The sequence below is a fragment of the Pogona vitticeps genome, chromosome 15 (assembly GCF_051106095.1).
Source record: "Pogona vitticeps strain Pit_001003342236 chromosome 15, PviZW2.1, whole genome shotgun sequence".
Lineage (NCBI taxonomy): Eukaryota > Metazoa > Chordata > Lepidosauria > Squamata > Agamidae > Pogona > Pogona vitticeps.
In genome coordinates this window covers 5,561,730-5,585,117 of record NC_135797.1, presented here as the reverse complement: position 1 = coordinate 5,585,117, position 23,388 = coordinate 5,561,730, and the positions used below count along the sequence as shown (strand labels likewise).

The 23,388-nt window shown below is 43.2% G+C and overlaps 1 protein-coding gene and 1 long non-coding RNA gene across 3 annotated transcripts; one reads left to right on the top strand and one right to left on the bottom strand.

The window, feature by feature from the left end:
• Window positions 1–2,911: 2,911 nt before the first annotated feature.
• On the bottom strand, window positions 2,912–23,269 carry WDR74 (WD repeat domain 74). 2 transcript variants are annotated; one of them, XM_078381939.1, is made up of 12 exons: window positions 18,865–23,269; window positions 14,327–17,397; window positions 13,592–13,701; window positions 12,835–12,956; window positions 12,599–12,662; window positions 10,053–10,199; window positions 9,803–9,904; window positions 8,795–8,895; window positions 8,505–8,560; window positions 6,200–6,342; window positions 4,885–4,941; window positions 2,912–3,503 (listed from the first exon to the last, which is right to left on the bottom strand). In XM_078381939.1, exons 2-12 carry the CDS (start codon window positions 14,385–14,387, stop codon window positions 3,297–3,299), a joined length of 1,170 nt encoding a protein of 389 aa, XP_078238065.1. In that variant the 5' UTR covers window positions 14,388–17,397; window positions 18,865–23,269; the 3' UTR covers window positions 2,912–3,296. The 2 variants fall into 2 exon arrangements, with proteins under 2 accessions (XP_078238065.1, XP_078238066.1); XM_078381940.1 differs by having other exon boundaries at window positions 10,053–10,196; window positions 18,865–23,267.
• Window positions 3,499–8,598, top strand: LOC140702835 (uncharacterized). Its single transcript, XR_012082107.2, has 2 exons — window positions 3,499–3,612; window positions 8,489–8,598. It is a non-coding gene; the product is annotated as an uncharacterized LOC140702835 (long non-coding RNA).
• Window positions 23,270–23,388: the final 119 nt, after the last annotated feature.

Genomic DNA, 23,388 nt, shown 5'->3' with positions numbered 1-23,388 from the left:
TGCAGAGGATATGGAAATCATACTCAAAGCTGCAGATGATATGGAGATCATACTCTTAAAGCTGCAGATGATATTGAAATAGAAGGGGGGGAAAGCGGTCTTTGCCCCTTTGTTAGAGGAGGTGAGTTTGGGTCTGGGGGTAGCCCCGGATGGGGAACTTACACAGTGATGTCATCATAACAAGTTGGGGGGTGTTCATCATGGCAGCCCAGCCAGCCAGCCAAGTCCACAGCTGCTGCATGGATGGCTGCATATCAGCAAAGGAGGGGGTCTTTTGTGGGCTAATGGCTCTTAATGGCCCATTCAAGACCAAACCACTCTCAACATCCGATCAAAAGCCTGAGGACTGCTTGCAGCAGTAGGCAATATCTTTCTGGGCCACCCACCACAGCATGTGAAAGCCACAGCCATACCATACCATTTGCCTCCCTTGTTCTCATTGCCAAAGAGTTATTAATTACATCTACAGTACTGTGCTAATAGATGCATGCTGGAAAGCCAACATGTAGCAGCCTTTTTCCTGGGTTTTCCAGGTAAATACTCATAAGTTGCTTACTCTCTTTCTTCTGGAACTGTACCGCTTGCCTGAGGCCACATAAGCTGTCTCTCTTTCTCACAGGAGGCATACTGGGGATTCGAACTCCCAACCTCCCAGAGGTTGAGCTATCAGAACCACTTAGTTCTGTTTTGCTCTTGGGAGTTAATAACCATTGAGGAACCAGATCTCCTTAAATCTTTCTTTAAAGCCATATAATGGGAGCAAGTCCAGTTGAATTTGATGAAGTTTACTGCTGGGTCAACACATGCCGGGTTGCGCTGCCAGTCACTAGTGTGGTAAGCACGTTCCGTAACTAACTGCTGTCCGGCATACATAATAATTGTGTGTCATCAAGTCAATTCAGACTTAAGGCAAGCTTTTTCAAGAGGGAGGAGAGGTTTGCCACTTCCTCCTTCTGGAGGCATCCTTGGATTGTGCAGCTTGCCCAAGGCCACTCAGGCTGGCTCTGAGCTCTGGAGCCAGATACTCATTGAGCTACCCAGCCAATCTACTATTACTTTAATTACACCATAACCCCACCTTCGTTGTCTTTTCTTCTTGGCTCAATAGCCCCCAATTCTTTACCTGTCCCATGCAGAGGGCCCCATTTTCGGATCCTCTCACTTACCCTTTTCTAAGTTTGTCTTGCTCATTCCATTACTGCACAATATCTATGTATTTAGATCAGAAGTTAGGGAACCTGGTTTCTGCTCAACTTTCACAAGTCCCAAGTGGGGGACGGTCAATGAGGAAGAATCACAAAATACCTTTTCCCCATTTCTCACTTTGATAAGGGCACAGTACTAGTGAGTTTTCTTTCCAGGGCTTTGCTAACAATATGCAGCACCAGTTTCTCATTTTTTTTAAAATACTAAACTAGCACACTGAACCAGAACTTTAACAGCACTGTATGCCATGGCGGCCAAGATTTCTGTCATGGTCTGTTACCCGTTGCTCAGACTCATTTGCTGTCTCTTAAATGTAGGATATGCTGCTGTGCTGGACACATGCTATTTGCAGAGACTCTGAACGCTTCATTCAGTCCATTAGAAAGCTTTGCAGAGCTCCCTGCAGGATCTAGGGCCACGTCCAAAGGTAGCGTGGAAGCTATGCCTGCTGCCATAGATGGTGGTGGACAGAAGATCTGAAGACTTAATGCCAGTCTTGTGCCAGCAACAGTGGCTTATAGTAAGGATCTAAGATCAAGAGGTGGAAATAATACCTCTGTATTGGCCTGTTAGGTTTGAGATAATTGGTTTGCATCCTACCAACTTTTAACAAAGTTGTTCCCCCCAAAAATTCTTTATGCTCTTGTTTGTGCCATTTAGACCCGTCAGCTCCTGAAGCAGGATTCAAAGGACCAACTTTTGATAAGCCATTTGAATTCGCTATATTGATGTAGTCAGTTTCAAATGAGGACCAAGGGGAGAACTTCAAGTCTTATTCCTTGGGGACCCTGTAGGAGTACTAAGGGGGTGGAGTCAGAAAGCTGTCTTACAAGGTGATTGGCCATTTGTCCATTTAGCTTGGTTCTGTCTACACTGATTGGCTGTCCGGGATTTATTTATTTATTTGATTTATATCCCACCCATCCGGTCTGGTTGATTTCCATTTCCAGATGCATCTCTCCCAATTCTACCTGCAGCTGTTGAGAATTGAAACTGAGATTTTTTTTCATATGCTCCATCCCCGAATGACAACTTTCGGCTGATGTTACAGGAAGGCGAACTGGCATCTGAGTTTCGTGTAGGAAAACAGACTTGGCTAAAGATGCAACTTACAGTGCAAAACATTTTGATTACCTACTTTTCAATCACTTTAGTATGCACCAAGATGATCCAGATGTTGATAATAAAACAGTAATTTAAGCCAGTCTGCCCCATTCCTGCTACATTGCTACTGTAACATCTGGAAAGTGTTGATCACACTTTAGAATCTGAGGGATGGGATGTTAAAATTTATAATAAAGGCTGGAGAAGGATGTCTCATTTGGGAAAGGTGGACTGGATCAGAGAAACCCAGTCACCAGTTTTTCCTCTTGCGTAAGAAAAGGGCTGAATGTTGGTGGCCACCTGGCACAACTACTCTGCTCACGACCCGAGTTCAATCCAAATGGACTTGGGTAACCAGCTCAAGGTTGACTCAGCTTTCCATCCTTCCAAGGGAGCAATGTGTGGCCTGCAGAATGAAATTGTAAACTGTCCAGAGAGTGCAGTATGGGGTGGTACACAAGCAGCAAACTTTAATTTGTTTCTCAAAATAGTATCAGCACCATCTAACAGGGCCCTCTCCGGTTTCCCTTGCCACCGTTTGCATTTTACTCTTGGATGACCGGGCTCTAAAATGTACGTTTAAAAATAAAGTACCAACATCCACGCACAAAAAGCCATGTTTAATACCCTTACCTGGACAGAACTGCACAGCAGTCAAAATGAGAACAGAAGTGAAATGAAGGAACCTATCACCACCACCACCCCGTTTCCTTACTCCTAACAGATTGTCTTCTTCTCTGAAGATCTGAGTCATGAAAACCTGTAGAACAGAGCTTCAGCCATGCTACGTTCCACAGCTTAGGGGTGGGAGTAAGAATAAAATGCTCTCCAACGTTGCAGGGACATCTATAGTCACCTGGGAGTCCTTTCTGTTTTTCTTTCTTCGCCTTTGACACAACTGAAGTCTTCCCAGGTAATAAACTCATGTCCAAGTTAAAGATCTGGGCGCTCCTGCCCCTCCTCCCTCTGACGATACCCCCAAAATATCAAGATTCTGCTTTTTTAATTTTCTTTTTTGTCTTGAGGGCCTTCTCTTTTGTGGTCTTTTCGCTTCCCACGTCAGAAGCGGGCTGGGGTTCTGCTTTCCGCTTTGCAGCCACCACTTCCATGGAGTTCCAGATGTCATCCTCCTCCTCCTCCTCCTCTTTCTTCACCTCATTCTGGAGGTCAGCTGAAGGGTCGAGGGCCTCCTCCTAGGGGAAGAAAGCCAGTTTTAACAGCAGATGCATCAATAACATCCATCTAGCGCAGGATTTATCTTATTTCCCTGCCATGATTTAAATTGCAGTTTATCATAACTCCGTAAGTTATAAAGTCTTTTCTCTCTCTTATTTGTTAGGTCATAAGAAGCATCAATGTGTGAAATTAATATTGGAATACTGATTCTTCTTTTTAGTATTTTCCCATATGTTAAATAGGCTCTCTCTAATTATGTATCTTTTTGTTTGAGGTTATATTTTTATAGACTGGATTTTTTTTAAAAAGGTAATTATTTAAACTATTGTCCAAATCTGAAGATTCTAAGCCCAGGATTCCTCACCTTTTATATCTTATCAAAGAGAAAAGAACTGTCACAGAAACTCACTTTTACTGTGAGAGAAAAAAAAAACCTTTTTTCTCCCAAGGAAAAAGTCATTGAACATGGATGTTTGGGCAGGCTTTCCCTCCAGACAATTCCTGATGCCCTCTTCTCTCCCTCTCCTATTGTTTCCTCCCATCCTGTCTAATGTTTCTTTTTAAAAAATGTTTTTATATTTACCTTTTGTTCTGTTTTATGCTGTTAGCCACCTAGAGTGGTCTTAACCGACCAGATAGGCGGGAAATAAATAAATAAATAAAAATAAAATAAATATGTTTTACAGTTATTCTGTTGTTATAGTTACCATTGACTATAAGCTTCAAAGAGTTTTTGTTAAAGAGCCTTAAAAATGCAGTGATAGGGTTGAGTAAATACAAGCAAAGAAAAATAATAAGCTCATTTAGAAACTGAAAATTATACTCTTACCAGTATTAATAATTAGTAATTAGAAAAGAACATCAAGTGTGAGGATGTGGTCATTGGACACCAAAATGAAGACCATCCACACTCTTGTATTTCAAATCACTGTGTGTGGACGGGTATAAAAGCTGTACAGTAAAGAAAGCTGACAGGGAAAAAAATGCTTCATTTGAAATGTGGTGCTGGATCACAGTCCCTGGTAGAACTGATGCGTGCCAGGCAGGATAAATTCCTACCATCGCCAATCAACTGATTTTTAAAGTCAAGCGACAAAATAGAGATCTGTTTGAGACCCTGGAAAGCTACTGTCAAGACTAAGACAAAGAACCGTACTCAATGTAATATAGTTTCCCACCGGCTCATGAGAAGCCCAGGAAGATTTTTTTTAAGGTAGCTGTATAAAATCCAGCTGCTTTGCTCCTCCGGATTTCCAATAAATATGCACATACCATTTTTGCATGAAAAGTGTATGTATGTCATCCCAAAATGTGGACTCATTCTGGAGACCCAGCCTCATCATGACTAGGAAGTCTGATGTTACCTCCCTTCTAAGATGCCCTTGGCGTCCAACTCACCTCCCATTTCTCTTGGCTGGCCAACAGCAGGCAGTTCAGTCGAGATTTCAGATAAACCTGGAAGGACCAGAGACTTTTTCGGTTAATAGAATGGCAACTACCTTCGTTTATTTCAGTACGAGTATTATTTTTATTATTAATATTTTAGTACAAGCAGTATGGCAGCTGTAAGACGAAATGATTTACTTCAGCTTGAGCTTTTGTGGATAAAAATGTACTTCTTCAGACAGCTAACCTTCCCATCACCTGATGCATTTTCTTGGTCGGAGACAGTGCAAAAGGCACATCACTTTTATAATCCACTACCATTCTGGCATTAGTATAATGTTGTTAGTCTTAAAGAGGCCACAATACTTTTCAGCTTTCTTATTTTCAGCACAGAGACAGGTATTAAACCGACAGACCCCCAAAACCAGGGAGGGAAAAAAAAATTAAAACTCAAGTTAGCAAATCAAGGCAGTACTTTGGCTTTAACTAACAGAATTTTCAGGAACATTGTCAATTTTCGTTTTTTTTTTAATTCCCCCCCCCCAACAAAAATGGAAAAAAGTGTTATTATTATTATTATTTGAGATACAGTGGTGCCTTGCTTAACGATGTTAATTCGTTCTAGCAAAATCGCAAAGCGTAAAGCGAAATAAAAAGCCAATTGAAATAAAAAAGCCAAGTGAAGATCCTCCATAGGGGTGGCCATTTTTGGTACCTGTAGAGCGAGGAATCCGTCCAAAAACACAGTGGGGAGCCATTTTGAGCACCCGGCAGCCATTTTGAAAACCCGATGATCAGCTGTTTTGATCGTCATAAGGCAAAGAATCGGTTCCTGAAGCAGGGAACCAATCTTCGCAAAGCGAAAAAAAACCATTTATAACATTGTTTTGCAATCGTTAAGCTGAGCACGACTGTACAGAAAGCAGACTGTGGCTGAGCGGGACCATGAGGAGCAGTTTATATACTTGTCGCAAGATCAAGTAGAAAAGTTTTGCTTCTGTTTTAATCCTCCCTCCGCAGAAAGATCTACAGAGCTGGAACTGCCTCCTGTATTTTAAGAGGTCTCATACAACATTTGGCCCCTTGGATATTCTCTTTTCTGCAAGCCCAGAACGCCATTCTTGGCTGTGCTAGTGAAGGACAAGCTTGGAAAAGCAAAACAGAGAAGCAACAGAACTCCCTACCTCAGGAAGGCATGACTAGCTGGCTGGAACCCTTGCAAGAATATTCCAGCAAGGTGTCGAGAATATGATGCAACACTTTGTTAAAAGGACCCAGTGAATCGACATGGAATGCTACATTTTCCCGGGATACAGGCTTGGCTCACCTTATGCTCCAAGCGTTTGTGCTGGAGGTTGTGCACACGAAGGAATCGGTCGAGGCCGCAGGAGGCTACCAAGGGGAGGACAGGGTGGCACTGGATGGCCCGCACGCTCCCAGCGAAACCCTTCAGGCACTTCACCAACCGCCCTGTCATGGGGAAGACACGATCGCCAGGTTAGGAGGGCAGTGTGTATCCTGCCAGAGCACCACTCACATACAAGGCATCCTCTTCAGCACTCTTGAGAACTTCTGCCATTTCTCTTAAATGAAACAAGATCCTAGTCCTCATGGTTTTAAAGGCCAGGATCAAAGTTGCGCTAATATTTATTGGTTACATACACAGAGGTGCCTCGCTTGACGACGTTAATTCGTTCCAGCGAAATCGCTGTAGAGCGAAACAGTTGTCAAACGAAATAAAACAACCCACTGAAACGCACTGAAAACTGTTCAATGCATTCCAATGGGCTGAATACCTGCTCATCCAGCGAAGATCCTCCATACGGCAGCCATTTTCTGGTGCCTGTTACTGGTCATCCTAAAGCGAAAATTGGTTCCCGAAGCAGGGAACTGATCATTGCAAAGCAGAAAAACCCTATTTAAACCATCATTTTGCGATCACTAAACCTAACTGTACAGCGATTTCCTCGTTAAGCGAGGCAATTGTTAAGCAAGGCACCACCTTTTCTCCAGTCAGCTGGAGGTGGAATATAGGATTCCCTTCTTCTTCGCCACACTTCAATATAAAATAACAAGGTAGGACAATTTCTAAAAAAAATCACGTGCTGGAGCCTGCACGTTTAAATCATTACTAAGAATGTGGTTTAAGCAGTTCTGGATCTAAAACTAACTTAAAGAATGCAAGTGGTTTATGAAAAGACAGCCACAGCATATGAGGCACTATTTGTTGGGATGCCAAACAGAATGTCAACCATTTTCAGTTCTTTCCCCTCTTAACTATACAAAAGTACTATATGTTGCTCTAAAAGTTTGAAGACGTGTTTTCTCATAAAATTATTCTCAGTAAAAGCTTTGAATGTAATCTTTTAACCTCACGAAGTACATTTTTAATCCAAACAAACGTTTCAGTCCAAATATTTATGGGCTACAGAAACATCAGTTTTTGCAACTGCCAATCAAGCGTACCTGCAAAATCAGATAGTGCTCTTTGTATTTTACTGGGAAATTTCCCAGAAAACCCCCATTAAATGGTTCCTACTAGAAATGGCTGGGTTTGGTGATGATCTCAGTGTGTCTTCTTTTCATACAGCAAAGGGCAAGAATCTCCTGGCAAAATCCAATGTTAACAACACCCAGAGTAATCTGAAATGAGCTGTCTTTGTAAGTCACCTCTTATGTAAGTCCCATTGAGTTCAGTGGGTCTACTCCATTTGAGATTAACATTAGATTGACTCATTGCCTTGGCTCTGGAGGTAAAAGGAGGTGCTCGGCTGCGTAGGGAGAGGGTGCAGAAGACAAAATATGTTTAGAAGGCAGGCCCAAGCACAAAAGAAACATTGGTTAATTGGTATGTTTGTTTTTTAACTACAGTGGTGCCTCGCTTGACAACATCAATTCATTCCAGTGAAATCGCTGTAGAACAAAAATGTTGTCAAGCGAAATTAAAAAAAAACAAAACATTGAAACGCACTGAAAACCGTTCAATGCATTCCAATGGGTAAAATACCTGCTTGTCCAGTGAAGATCCTCCATACTGCGGCCATTTTCTGGTGCCTGTAATGCGAGGAATCAGTCCCTAACACAGCGGGGAGCCATTTTCTACAGCCGGCTGTCATTTTGAAACCTGACAATCAGCTGTTTGCTGATCGCTGTAAAGCGAAAAATTGGTTCCCGAAACAGGGAACCAATCAACGTTAAGCAAAATTCCCCCATCTAAACATCGTTTTGCAATCGCAAAAACGTCAACATTAAGCGGATTCGTTGTCGAGCAGGGTAATCGTCCAGCGGGGCACCACTGTATAATTGTATTTACATACTGTTTTAAAGTTTTCTTATTTTACCGGTCGTGAGTCCTCTATGGGGAGAAAGGTGGCATATAAATAATTTTAATAAGTATGTCGGTAATGTGGTGTAGTGGTTAAGGCACTGGACTCAGGCTTCAGAGATCCAGATCTAAGTCCCTATTGAAATGAAATTCACGGTGTGAATCTCATCTAGTGACAAAGCTGGCCCTTCAGGTATTCGGCTTGCTTCTGACGCCTTTCTGCCTGTCTCCTTTGGCTCACCCTACTGCGTTTGCTACCAACATTTAAACCCCCTTCAATCGTGTCTCCAGTTCACTGCAGACTGACCTTGCCGTAGATCTATGACTGCTACATCCCCTCGTGAACTTCCAACGACAACAGAGCTGCAACGAAGAATGAAATAAAGTAGTAATAATAAAAAGGAATTCAATTATTTTTTTCCTGTTTTGCATTGAAAAGGAATCTTATGCCGGCAGCACTTTCTGGCGCCTCGAGATCACTGCCCTTAGGGGTTCCACCCTCCAGTAGAAAGCTGGCCTTACTGAATTTGAAAACCAGCTATGTACACACACACACACTGCAAGTGAATCTTTGCGAGACAGGGGAGAGAGACTCACTTTGCACCTGGAGTCAGTGAGAGGGCTGTGAGCGGGTATTCGCCAAAGGTGGCTTCCAAGACTGGCCGTCGCTGTGGGGAGCTGGGGTCGTAGAGCCGGACCTGTGGGCCGAAGACTAAAAAGGTTAACAGCAGAACTCTTCCCTTGCCTCCGTACCCCTAAGTGGTACAAACTGGAAGAAACAGTGATGATCAAGACAGCCGAAAAGCTTACAAACGGAATTCCTTTCATTTGGCTGTGTTTTTACTACCTTTTGCACAATGAAGAAAACATTAGGGAATAGTAGAAGGTTAGACTTTTATTACTACTTTCCCATTTATTATTTAGAAGCACCAGAAAACTAAATTATAAAACAGCATCAGCTTAGGAAGGCTCTGCTAAATGCTTCTTGATAGCCTGATTAGCTGCTTCTGATAAGGCCCTACTTAGTGTAGCCACATCTGTTGAAAGTGAGGTGCAAGGCAGGGGTTCACAAACAGACTTAAGTGAATAAGAGAGAGAAGATAGGTCTTGCCATATTCCAGCCTCAGACCATTTAAAGTGTCAAAGCATAAATGGGCAAGCAAGGGTGACCACATTTCTGCGCCCAAAATCCATCCGGGGACATGCTGCTCCCCAAAATGTCCCCCTAGAAAGAAAAAGAAAAGAAACCCAACAGTAAGCAGTCAGAGGGCCCCCGGCGGTTTACTGCTGTTGTTTTGTGTGTCTGGGGATATTTGGGGGGGGGGAATGATTTCAGGAGTGAAAAATACACTTCTTGGGGCAAAGTATGCAACGGATGAACAGAAAATTTAAAAAAAAAACTATATGCCTCGTGAAGATTTCTCACTGAGCCCCAAAACTTACAGGTAGCCAATGTTCAATGCAAAATTAAATGCACATTCCCTAAAAGCCATGCAACAATTAACATTCTTGCTGCCATATTCCAAACTCTTTTCCGATGCAGCTGCACAGAGAATACATTACAGACACACCGTTTCCAGTGCATGCATCTTTCCCAGCTTGTACCTGGTGGTGCCCAGTGCAGGTAACAATTTTCTCTGACCCGGGCAGGAATTGCATGTCTCTGTCCCAGACAGGAACCCTCAGATCAAGCCAGTCATTCCGTACCTGTGGCAGGAGAAAACGCAAGGAATGGTATGAATGGAGGGAAGACATCCTTCTCTAGTAAGAACTAATATGCAGTAAAAAACCATAGATCCTGCATCCAAGTAAAAAAAAGGGAAAACAGGCAAATAAAAGAGTACAAGCTACTTACATTTTTGGCTCGGAAAATGGGCTCCTCTGGTTGGTGAAGGTCCCACACCTTCAGGCAGTTCTCTTTCCCACCTGTGGCTACGCGGTGAGGATGTTCGGGGTTCTGGCGCATACGGCACACACCCGGGCCCACCTGGATCTCCACCTGCCACCAAGGCAGATAAAAACCAATGATTGTTTAAAAATCCAAATGATTTGAATAAAAAATTTGATTTAAAAAAATTACATGGTCAAAATATCAGATTTTGGGGGGATTTAAATTGTGATTTAAAACAAATCCACCCTGATCATCACTAACATTGCAATAATTTTGTCACCAAGTCAAGTCAAACTTATTTATTAGATCCTTTTAAGGTTGTGGATGATGGCCTGCAATAGTTTTAATGTTTTAATTTTATGTTTTAAACTGTTTTATTTTAAATAGTTTTAAAGGACTTGTGTTTTAAAACCATTTTATACAGCATTGCAATCTGTCCTAAGATCTGGGGATATACGTCAGGCTACAAGTATTTTAAATAAATAAATAAATTCGCCTTCGCCAACGGTCAGTGGCAAAAATATATTGGGCAATAAAATCCAACAAGATCTAGCGAGTCACAAATCTTCCATTCTTGGCTTTGTTGAAACACTCAAATCTACAATGAAATTTATTGTGTTTGAAGAAGCCAGGACTGCAAGCCATGTAGAAAATCTAGAGGTCCTGAGGTAAAATTATGCTCAAATTTTGTGTAAGAATATGTAAAAAGCTTGTGCCACAATATAATTTTATTAGGATTATAAAGGTTATATATGTGAGGAGAAAAAGTTATTTCTAACTAAGGCTAGTTACTTTGAGACTGAGGCCTGCTCTTGGTAAGCCTGTTAAAATTGCCCAAGCTGTTGCCATGGTTACCAAAGAAGCTGTTATGGTCCACAGTTAGAACTGTCACCTAACTACAAGGAATTTGAAAGGACAGCTTATGATAGGTCATTTATACTCATTATGCCGGCTCTGATTGGTTCGCGTTTACCGGCCAATGAGCTGGACCATATGGTGGAATTGGATGTTCATTGGTCAGGGAGTCCTGACTGAAACAGTATAAAAGGGGCTGTTCGAAGCTGCCAGGGGGTCAGTTGGCACAGGGTGGTCTGGCAGATGGCAAGGGCAATGGAATAGGGCAATTGTAGTTAGGAAGGGGCAGAAGATGAGCTGAAATCACTGAAGGTAGAAGCAAGGAGGATAAGCAGAGCCATGGACAGAGGACTCCAGAAGTGGCCAGTGGAAGTTGGCATGAAGGAGCAGAAGGATTTCTAAGGCAACCATGACATCATTTGTGCTGGATCCTGCTTCTCAACTACATGACCAGAAGGAAGACTTCGGGAAAAGCTGAAGTAAGCCTACCAGAAGGGAGAGGGAAAGCTAAGGTCTGTTGTCAGTGACCTAATGGGAGGTTATGTTCAATATGGTATCCTATCAGGGGAGCCCAAAGGCAGAGAGAAGGCTTCAGGTTGGCCCTTTGTGTCATTCTTGGGAGATAACCCAACTGGGATAAAATAAAGGATAAACATTTTGCTTAGGTGAATTTACCCTAGGCATCCAGTATCTTAAAAGTGACAACATATACTGCTCCCTTCAACAGAATAAGAACAAAATAGCCCCTTGATATCTTTCTGGATACATTACAGTGTGTGTATGCATGTCGAATGCCTGCCATTCTACTGTTGCAATGATAGTTTATTAAGATTTTATGAGCTAAAATTAATTTATATTAGAATGTAAGAACATTTGATGAGAAAAAAATACAGGAATAGGCTGCCCAATGACAGAATTTAAGTGTTCTATTATCCAGGACCCAAATTTTAAACCAAGATTTTTTTGGTCTACATACAATGGCTTATCTGGGCATTAAAAAAAATCCTAAAAACAATATAGCTGCAAGTGACATCTAAGGTCATCTAGTCCAGCCTTCATATGCAGGGACTCCATCACTGCAGCACCCTAATGGGTCATCAAAGGCCAGCTTGGAGGAAGCCTAAGCTTTGAAGTCCGGACCAAGAAGGAACCAAACTGAACATGGAAATCCATTGTTCATGTGCATCTTGACATATTGATCCCACAGTGTCCAAAAACATCATCCCATCAAAGCAAAACCAATACATTCAGGAATTGCCATAGCTGATTTAAACATTCAAACAGCTCCAGTGCTCATCTCCACATGGATGTCATGTGAATTGCTAAAGGATTACTAAAACACCTGTCCTTAAGAACAAAGCAAAAGCAAAGTGTGCTGCTGCTATACTGCCCCATAGTGTTTAAAGCACTTTCTGGGTGGTTTACAATTTAATTACACAAGGCTACACATTACCCTTTCCTCCAGCAGGCTAGGTACTCATTTTACCGACCTCAGAAGGCTAGAAGGCTGAGCCAACCTTGAGCCGGCTATCTGGGATTGAACCCCGGGTCGTGAGCAGTTTTGGCTGCAGTACAGCAGTTTAACCATGGTACCACAAGGCTACTCTTCTATATTCTTTATCCCACTTCCACATCAAACACAAGAAAGAACTCACATTTTCAGAGGAAGCATCCTGCCAAACCTTCAGCAATCCAGATGCTACACAAGTGACAAGGGACCTGCAAGAATAAATTAGAACTATGAGAGGGAAACACAGGCATAAACAATGAAAACACTCAGATGAGATTACAACAATTCACAATATTAAGAGACCCCAAACTCCACATTTTCAGGAAAGCTATTCTTTTCCAAGGAGTTAAAAACATATAAACCTGAAGGAATTAGCCTTACCCATTAAGCATAGCCAGGCCACAGAAGGGTCCCTCGCCTCCATGACAGTCTCGAGACTCAGTAAACTTGCCCTTCTCAGTACTGAACAGCCTCACTGATCCATCAAGGCATCCCACAAAGATCTGTGAGGAAATAAATTGGCAAAGAGGAGAATCATTTGGGCCAGTCTGACTCCTCTCTTTTCAATAAGTGTTCTAATTCAGTAGTAGAATGTGTGCAAACAACAGCATATTCAGTTCTCTTGTATCTCTAGTTAAAACTGTTTCATGTATGAAAAGCTATAGAAGGTTTCTAGTTAAAATCCTGGACAGCTGATGTAACAGAACATATGTACTAGCCTAGACGCTGCATTGATCTAATTCAGAAAAGGCAGCTTCATGCATTCAAGTCCCAGTCAGCCACCCCACTGGCTGCTAACAATAGGGAAGGTTTATTTCTTGGATAGTAACTATAGTGGGGGGTGCACCTTGCCATGTGTGTAGATGATACAAAACCAGAGCAATGATTGAAGTGAACTGGCATACAACAGCTTCCCACATTCAAATAAGCTTTTATACAGTTTTAGCTGCACAACAAGGAAAATTGGCAGCACTTCCATGCAACCAACAAATATAGAGTTTTCTAAGTCTTGGATGTATCAATGCTGCCTTGGTAGTCTGTTAGTTTAAGACAAAAATCTTTTCAGCCTTCCATTATACAGTACATTCATTCTACTTCAATATTTCTTCTCATGACTCATGAAATATTAACCCCTCACCTCAGATTCAAAGGCATCCCCCCAACACATGGCAGTGACTGCTTCACATCGACTGAGAGTCACATCACCCAACTTAAAATTGGTGGCCTGTTTCTTCTGCAAGTTGATCCCTAAAAGTAGGGGGGGAAAGGAATGAAACCAGGAAGTGGGATGAAGGCAGAAAGGAACACAGTGATGGCAAATTCATCCAGGACAATTCACCACTTGCTCTTAATTTGACAAAGTAAACAACACAGGCAAGGGTAGGCAACACATTCTCCTTCAAATACGGTGGAATACAATTCTCACAATCCTTTCACACATAGGGGATGAGTTAGAGAAATTATGCTTCAAAATATCTGCAAGGCACCAACTTTTCCAGCCTTGGGCTTTCAGCCAGTCCCCTAACTATGCTCCTGAAGACTGGCTTCATCTTGAGAGGAATCGGGCAAGTGAAGTTCACAAAAGCCTGTCTGGATCTTCAGATCAAGTCCCTGTTGCAGGCACACAGGTCAAAAATCGAGTGGAAAAAGAGCTCTAGGCGTCTACAGTTGCTTTTGCTCTGTCCTTTTCTGTATCTCTGTCCACATTTTTACCCTGAAACTTCACTTCCTCCTTTAACTAAGAACAGGCCAAGAGATCTACCAAAGGCTCATTCAGTTCTGCAGTGGCTTGAGAGCAACACCCTCCAAATGCACTGGACTACAACAGCCATCCTCCCCAACTGGCAACGCTTTCCTTTATATACTCCATTACCTTTCAAGATGCCTGTCTCGGATCCCACCCACACGTGGCTCGAGTGTGCGGGCGACGCCATTACTGCCCTTCCGAATATATTTCCGGCCGGATGCTTTAGCTTGAGGCACCCGAACGCTGCCGTGCCATCTGATTGGCCAGCACAACTTCCTCTGTGCCACACTTATATTCTTCCCCAGTTAATTTTTTTCCGCCTTCCCCTTTTTCCACCCCTGCTGACTATTTTTAGGATGTGGCAGAATATCAGGCGTTTTCCCCAACTGTCCTCTATTTAAAATTATTTCGCCTGTAAAGAGTTCTTTCCAATTTCAAAAGTGTAACATTTTATCGGTTCTAATAAAAAGAAGGAGCCAACTGAAATTTGAACATATTCCAAATTTCTCTAAGCGGTCGCATCTGAAGGAGAGATTTTTCAGGTGTTTAAATATCTAGTACTGTCCCTGCCATTCAAGTCAGTATGCACACTGCATTTTTGCAACATGCACACCTTAAATCACAAGACCCTGTAAAGAGCCAGTGTGGTAAAGTGTAATGGTTACAGTGATGGAACTACCAAGGGTTGTGTTCTAATCTTTTCTTGGATATGACACTTCTTGGGTGACCTTGGGCCACTCGGAATTTCTCAGCCATGAGAGCCCCAAGTTCACTGGAGGAAGACAGGGATATCAGTGCAGCTAATATACTAATAAAGAAAAACAAGAGGCTTAAGAATTGTGTGCTAGGAAAACACCATGTACTATGGAAACCAAGATCTACAATTCCTAAACCAATATTGTTAATTTTAGCAAGCACTGAAAGTGAGCCGTTTTTAGATTTGCCACTTTTAGCATTGGGTAGCTTTGGCATGCAGAAATGAAATTGAGTTAAACTTTCCTCATCATTATCACTATGTTAAATAAATTGTATTTATACTGTCCAATCCACCATCCATATTCAACCTGAGAACTGGATTCATAGTGTCTCGTTATTAGCTAACCAGTTATTAATGCTGAATAGGTCCTGGCTAAGAAAATAGCATCAGTCGCACCCAGTTCTTATGTCATTTAGATTTACGTATTGTTTTCTATACCTGATTTTATGAGCAAGATTATTCCATTTTCCACGGGTGATTCAAAAGTTTTGTCCTAAACTTGCTTCACATAATTCTGCTGAGTGGTTCCATTCTTTACCAATTCACAATCCTGTATGTTGTATGTAGTATAACGAAATTCCAACTGAACTCAGTAAAACCTAGTTGTGAGTTTGGCTGTACTCAGAATGCCCAGATTTGGGCAAGAAGCATAAAATGTGCTCATCAGGATAGTAGCCTTCCCTGGTATTTAAATGAGCGGTGACGGTCTTCGGACCTGTTTACCTAAAGGACCGCCTTCTTCCATATGAGCCTGTCCATACTGTACTCTTAAGATCAGGCCAGGAGGCTCTTCTGAAGGTGCCATCCCTGAAAGAGGTGAGGGGGATGGCATGTTGAAAATGGGCCTTCTCAGCTGTTGCCCCTCAACTTTGGAACACCCTCCCTATAGAGAGCCACCTGGTGTGGACACTTCTGGTTTTTCGGTGCCAGGCAAATACCTTTCTGTTTAGCCAGCATTTTAATTAAATAGTATCCTTTTAGCTGGCTGTATGAGCAGCAGGATTTATTAATGTTGGATATTATTTTAATGGCTTTTAATGTTGTTTTGAAGTTTTAATATTGCTGTATGCCGCTCAGAGACCATTGGTAATGGAGCAGCTAACAAATCTTGTAAATAAAAAATATCCGCTGTCTGTGTAATTAGGTAATTAGCAGTGTTCTTTTGTGATAGATGTGGGCACAAGAAATAAAGCACAAGAAGTACTTAATTGGAGGCATAACCAATTTATTTCAAAAGTTCAGACGGTAATATATTAAGTGTCACAAACCCTCCCTGTTCCCCGTTATAGATGCCGTAGCAGGATTGGGAGGTATAACATTTAATCCAGGCCTCACCCAAAGCAGTAGTTTAAAACTACCTGTATATATTTGTATCACGAAAAGGCCAAAAGTACACAAAGGAATGGATTGAGACTGGAGTGGCACAACAGAACAGAGCCCAGAATGTGAAAAAAAAAAGCAAAGACTGACATTAAGTAGAGATCTCAAAAATCTGACCCCAGGCAACGAAGTTGTTGTATGTGAACAAACATTCCTGGTTGGGAGATTCTCCCCCCCTCCCCCAGTCTCTGCGAACAGTGCAAAGGACACCCTTGAAATATTTTATTTTTATCCCTATAACTTTCTCTGACCACAACAGAGATACTTTGTACAAGATTCCCCCCCCCCTTACTTGATGTTAGCAGCAGAGATAGAAATAGAGGTGTAATGGAAAAAGATGACACCCAGCTCATTGAAATCTGATGACACTATGTGACCCTTTTCCAAGTTTGCACCCTCCAGAGGTAGCATACTACAATAACAGTCTCGTAAACCAGCATGACTAGTGACTATAGGCTTTGTAGTTCAATGCATGATATGCTGCTGGAGTTGGGAAGACTGGTGTAGTAATAAAGTCTGCCATGGTGCTGCCTCTGGTATCTCAGCAGTTGAACTGGAGTGTGAGAGTGCGCATATGAATCTGGGCTACCTCCCTCCCACCTTTCATCCCCCAGTTGCTAGGTGTCATCCTCCATTACGGAGCAAAGGTGGATCTCCTTTCTGGTCACCTAGCCATCAGGCCGGAGCAGGCTTCGCCACAAAGTGGCCAAGAAAGGCGGGCACTGCAGGCCAAGCTGAAAGGCCCCCCAGACACCTTCCTTTGGGCAGATGGCCTGGACGCACATCTCAGCATCCTGGCCTCCTTCCGCACGGCGGAACGGTTCCGTCACATCGAAGTGGACACCGCACGCTTTGGTGCTCAACAGCCTGGTGGCCCAATTCCCCTGCCAGGGTGGCAGATGCTGACGCTGTGCCGGAGGAGTGGTGAGAAGGAGCCGGTAAGAAGGTAGCTGGCTCACATTCAGAGGCTGCTCAAGGTTGAAGAACAGAAAGGCTTTGGTGAGCCTCTCTCCCTCCTGGCAACGGAGGCGCAGCACCCAGCAAAACTCATGGTCCTCACCTGCAAGGGAAAGCGTAGGAGACGTGTCAACAGTGGTTGAAGTCCACTCAGCCTGTCACATCCATCAGCATGTCACTGATTCAACATTAGGTGGAAGGAGAGGGTGTCGAATTATATGTTTTTAGGATCAACTGTTCCTCTTCTTCCAGGTGAGAATCTGCCGCTTAAGAGATTGTCTCCACAATCAAACTTCCCAGAGAGAAACAAAACATCTGGTCTGTTACTTGCCATAAAAATAGCCATTCAACTTCTGTTCATGCAGTCAGATCAAAAATCTTCCTTTCTCCCCCTTCTCCTCCGATCAGCTATGCACCAATTAATCATTCATGAGTCAGTTGCAATTGAGGAAAAGAAACTCCTCTGAAAAAGCAGATTGCAGTCTGGAGTCTTCGGCAGTCTCCAGCTCCCCTGCTACTGCCCCACTTCTGTGGAAACTCACCTCCCCCCTTTCTTGGGGGGGTCTACTAACTCAGAATAAACCCAGGGGTTCTCAGAGCCCTGAGAATTCCCCTGTTCTCACTGCCCATTGCTCCACCCCCTTAAATATGGACAAATTTAGATGGCTGAAAAGGAACAACTCAGCAAAAATTCAGTAGGGCCATCCATCCATCAAAACATGTATCCTAGATCCTTGGTAATGATCTGAACATTTGTAGTGGAAATATACTACTGTGTGTGTATATATAGAGAACATCTATATATGTGTGTGTTCTTGGACTACTGTTATATTTACTTATATGTGTGAGTGTATGTGTGTGTGTGTATGTATATGTATATAAGTGCATATATGTATAAATAAATATATACAGTATAAGTATATACTTATACTGTATATATATGTATATACAGTACTTATGTATGTACTGTATATATATATATACACACACACAATAGTATATTTCCACTACAAATGTTCAGATCATATATATATTTGCTATTTCCTTCACAGTAGTCACATAGTAAGTAAATATAACAGTAGTATTATTTCCACTTCAGATCATTACCAAGGATCTAGGACAGTCACAGTTATTTCCTTAAAATATGCACTGTTCCAAGTAAGACAGCCTGCAGTTGGTATACTGTGATGTTTGTACACCAGAGTACAAATACGGATTTCTAGGTCTTTCAGTATATTATTATTATTGCTACAACACTTTGTTTCTCAGTAATGCTTATCAAGACTGTACATTAGGAAACAAGTCTTAAACATTTGCAGGCGAGATGACAGAAGCAGCAGCTGCTCAATGTACTGTATGGTGATACCATTTTTTGTAAAAGTGAACAAAATATCAGAGATTGCTTGATTTAATAGTACATAACACTGTTTTTGCAAGTGGGCATCATTCATCATCCTAAGCCTCCACCTTAGGAACCGTTCCAGGGTTCTCACTGGCAAACCAGGCGCACACCCCTGGAAAAGAGGCTTTGAGCCTTTTCCTGCTTCTCCCCCCCTTCAGTTTCCATTACCTTGCCTGCCTTCATAGAGTCTCAGGATTCTTTTGTTGCCCACCATGCCCGACATCGCTCGGGAAGCACAACGCAGCATGCAAGTACTGAATGTGGGCGTCAGGCGGCGCTCCTCCTCTCGTGCTGCAGCACTGTCTTCTTGCGGGCAGGGTGCCCACACGTGGGCGGCCTGTCTCTCCGTCATAGCCACATCACCAGTTGGGGAGCTAGGAGCGGCTACCACCAGAAGCAAGGCCAGGCCTAGCCAACAATGGCAACCCATTGCAAATTCCGGGTACGCCCCAGGAACAACGCTTCTGCGAGCCAAGATGGGGAAAAAAAGGGAAACAGTCAGGTCGAGGGCCGGACCCGACCGTCCAAGCAGGCTTGGACACGCAGCTCCAGCCTGTGTGCCAATATCCTTTGCACTGGTATCTGCTGGATGATTGCCCAGGACAGCTGCCAGGAGACTTTTAACAGGGAATCGGATGGGAGGAAAAAAATGATCGTGAGGAATGAAGGGGGGGCTGAGATTGCAAAAGGTGGGTAGTTTATGTAACAGGTAATCTTGTGTGGACATTGCAAGGACTGTTTTAACCCCTTGCATTCAGTCAAGGATAGCAACATGGGATGGTTGAAACAAAGAGAGAGGGTTTCTCAATGGTACCTCTTTTGCAGCTTTTCCCCTTCCGAGTCCTTGGCCCACTCTGTGCAGATTTAAAGCGGAATCATCTCATGGTGAACAAGAAAATCATGCAAGTGGGCCAGGAAAGCTTAGTGCCTGCTCCTTCTTTGTCTCCAGGGCCTTTTGCCAGAAACTGGCAGTGTTGGGCACCAGCCAAGACTTGTTGCTTCAACAGGGGCGCGATGCCAACTTCGGGGGCCTCTCACTCAATGAAAGCAGGCAGATACTGGGCTCAGAGCAATAAACACGCAAACAGGCGGTGCTAACTGTAATAGTGAGATGAAAACGGGGCCCACCAAACAAGTCCTGACCCCAAATGGAAAACGAATACCCTACCTTTTTCAAAACATTAAGATATGAAGCCCTCAGGCTGCATAGTGTCATGAACATTGTTTCGTTTTCATTTATTTTAGTTGTGTCCAACTCTTCGTGACCCCATGGACCAGAGCACGCCAGGCCCTCCTATCTTCCACTGCCTCCCAGAGTTGTGCCAAATTCATTCTGGTAGCTTCGATGACATTGTCCAACCATCTCATCCTCTGTCGTCCCCTTCTCCTCTTGCCTTGACACTTTCCTAACATCAAGGACTTTTCCAGGGAGTCTTCTCTTCTCATGAGATGGCCAAAGGATTGGAGCCTCAGCTTCAGGATCTGTCCTTCCAGTGAGCACTCAGGGTTGATTTCCTTTAGAATTGATAGGTTTGTTCTCCTTGCAGTCCAGGGGACTCTCAAGAGCCTCCTCCAACACCACAATTCAAAAGCATCAATTCTTCGGCGGTCAGCTTTCTTTATGGTCCAGCTCTCACTTCCATACATCACTACAGGAAAAACCATAGCTTTGACTATGCGGACTTTCGTTGGCAAGGTGATGTCTCTGCTTTTTAGGATGCTGTCAAGGTTTGTCATCGCTTTCCTCCCAAAAAGCAGGCGTCTTTTAATTTCATGGCTGCTGTCTCCATCTGCAATGATCATGGAGCCCAAGAAAGTAAAATCTGCCACTGCCTCCATGTCTTCCCCTTCTAGTTCCCAGGAGGTGATGGGACCAGTGGCCATGATCTTAGCTTTTCTGATGTTGAGCTTCAGACCGTTTTTTGCACTCTCCTCTTTCACCCTCATTACAGTGGGGTCTTGACTTGAGAACTTAATCCATATTGGAAGGCGGTTCTCAAGTCAAAAAGTCTGTAAGTCAAGTCTCCATTGACCTACAGTGCATTGAAAACCAATTAATCCCGTAACAGGCCGTTTTTGTTCCATTTTGGTTTTTTTCTGGTCTGTAAGTCAAATCTCAGTCTGCAAGTCAAACCTAAATTTTGTGGCCAGAGAAGTCTGTAACTCAAAAAGTCTGTAAGTCAAGCCGTCTGTAAGTCAAGGGTCCACTGTAGAAGGTTCCTTAATTCCTCCTCACTTTCTGCCATCAGAGTAGTATCGTTGTTAGGCTGCATTTAATGTTCTCCTTTACTATTGGACTGTTTGGAACTGGAGATCTGCACCTTCCCCCACCTCTGATCAACAAATAGGTACCTTCTTTCTTCTGTAAGAAGTCAGAAGCAGCAAACCTCATCCTACTTCCCCCCCAATTCCATAGGAGCTTGCTCTGTTTCCCATCCATCTCCAATCTAAAATCACCCAGATATTCTGAACGACTAATCCAGGAGGTGGAGGGAATTATAATTCAAATTTATCTGATCGGCATCAAGGGCTTATATCTAAATTAGTTTGGACAGGTGATGTTTTATCTTGAAAGCTGATAAAAAAATGCAAACCTTTGCATTTTGCCCAAGACCTGATTTATCTCTACAGATAAAGCTGTAAAGCAGGATGGAGACCAAGAGAACACAAACAGCAGTGATTTATGGTGCTGTGATGTCCAATGACACAAAACAGGTGTGAAAAACAGCTATTACGGAAAAAACAAGCAAAGATTGGCCACTTGGGAAGGTGTGGACGAGGCAACCAGAGGCTGAATGCCCGCTGGAAGGGCTGCCGTTGCAATCATTCCAGAAAACAGGCAGCTCCTTATTTCATAGCCTTTGGCTGGCTGCTGTATCCTTGGATTATATACCCCTGCATGTTTTGATAATTTGCAACTTAGACCAACAGAATTTAAAACATATCCAGAGTGGCTTGCTAGATATCAGGATCCCATGTTTCTCCATTTTGTCCCAACAGTGAGCATTCACCAGAACTCATCAATGATCAGAATTCATCAACAGTCCACAATGACTCTGTTGGTCCTTTTCTGCAGCTATCCCAAGTAGGCATATGGAGGCTGGAAGCTCCATAAGGTATCTGTGTGTTATGAAGTCATTTTTTTTGTTGGTCCTGCATTTCCTGCCGCTTGTTTTCTTTAAAAATTAGGAAGAGGCAGGGTGCGGTCCTTAAGATTGCACAAATGTAAGAGTGGGTGAAACCTTTCCTTAGAGACCATGAGATGATCTTTCATCAAATGACCTCCGCTTCTAGTATCATAAGAGAAGGCAGAAGGCTTTATTAACCTTCTCCAGATTACAGTATTCAGGATTCTACTCATTTCCATCCTGTGCCCTCTTTCTCATGTTTTCTCCCCACAAAGTTACAAAACCCACACACACATTAATATTTCCTAGAGTTTCTCCATGTCTCTTATCATTTTGGATGCCCTTTCCCAAGCTCTAAAAACTTGCTCCTTGAGGTATGGTAGGTTCAGTCTGGATGTGCAAAAAATTAGTTGACTAGAAATACCCAGAGGTCGTAGGATCTACAAACTTTGAATCTGATATGCATATTCTGGTAGTTAGGCTTAACTAGACTAATTAAATCAATAGGTCAGCACTTATGTATGTTAAACTGATTCAACAGGCTTTTCTAGTTGGGGCTAACAATCGAATGTAGTTGTAATGACATCAGAGACTTAGCTCTATTTGCAGAAAAGCTCAGAGGTAAGAAATTAAGAGTATTAATAATAAATATAATCATGTGCCACCAAATCAATTCTGACATGTGTGAAGGAGAAAAGAGGAGTGCGCCGTCCTCCATGGAAAGCCATACAGTAGAAGAGGCTGAATGCGCAGTAGGAGTACTGATTGACATTGAACAGACGGAAGTAGTGCCAGTAAAATCTACGGAAGTGTGCCTGGTAGAGGAAGGAGGGGAGGAGCTAGATTTGATAGTCTGGGAGGAGATAAAAGGAGGGGAAAACGCGCGGGCTTTTAGAATATGTACGGACGCGAATATAGAGCAGAGCAAGAACCGAGGGGTTCAGACGGAACCCATGCTTGGATTCGAGACTCTTGTTGTGTTGGAGTTGCGGCCGGTTTTCCTAATCTGGCTACTGGAGGAGGTTTGCTGCCGGATCCGAACTTTCCTCGAGGGCCTGAGAAGTCGTATGAGCCCTTGGAATGGCTGGTGACGGTACACCATCGCAATTATCCTGGTGGGAGGAGGGTAATACGCCCTGGACCAGAATACCAGAAGAAGCCCTTGGAAGGGGACTGGGCGAGACACCCTTGTTGCGGAACGGTTTGTGCCGTTCGGAGTGCCCCCCTCCGCCCAATGACCGACCGAGAGAAGTTCGGACCGGCCCCTTATTAGGTGTTCCTGAGATGCCCTCTGATGTGCGCGCGAAGAGGTATCATCTGTTAGATGACTGTTTGTTACAGGATCCGTTTGATCCTAAAGAATTAAGCTTTGTGAACAATAAACTTTCTAATGTTGGATTTTATGAAGAGCCTCCGACTCTTTTTCCCGCCTACACCACCAGTGCCCCCCCGGCCAGAGGAGAACCTCCTTACAACATGGCAACGCTTTTCAGGGTTTCCGAAGTAGAGAATGCTCAGAAGTGGTTTACCATTCCCTTCTTCTGGAGGTATCCTTGGATTGTGC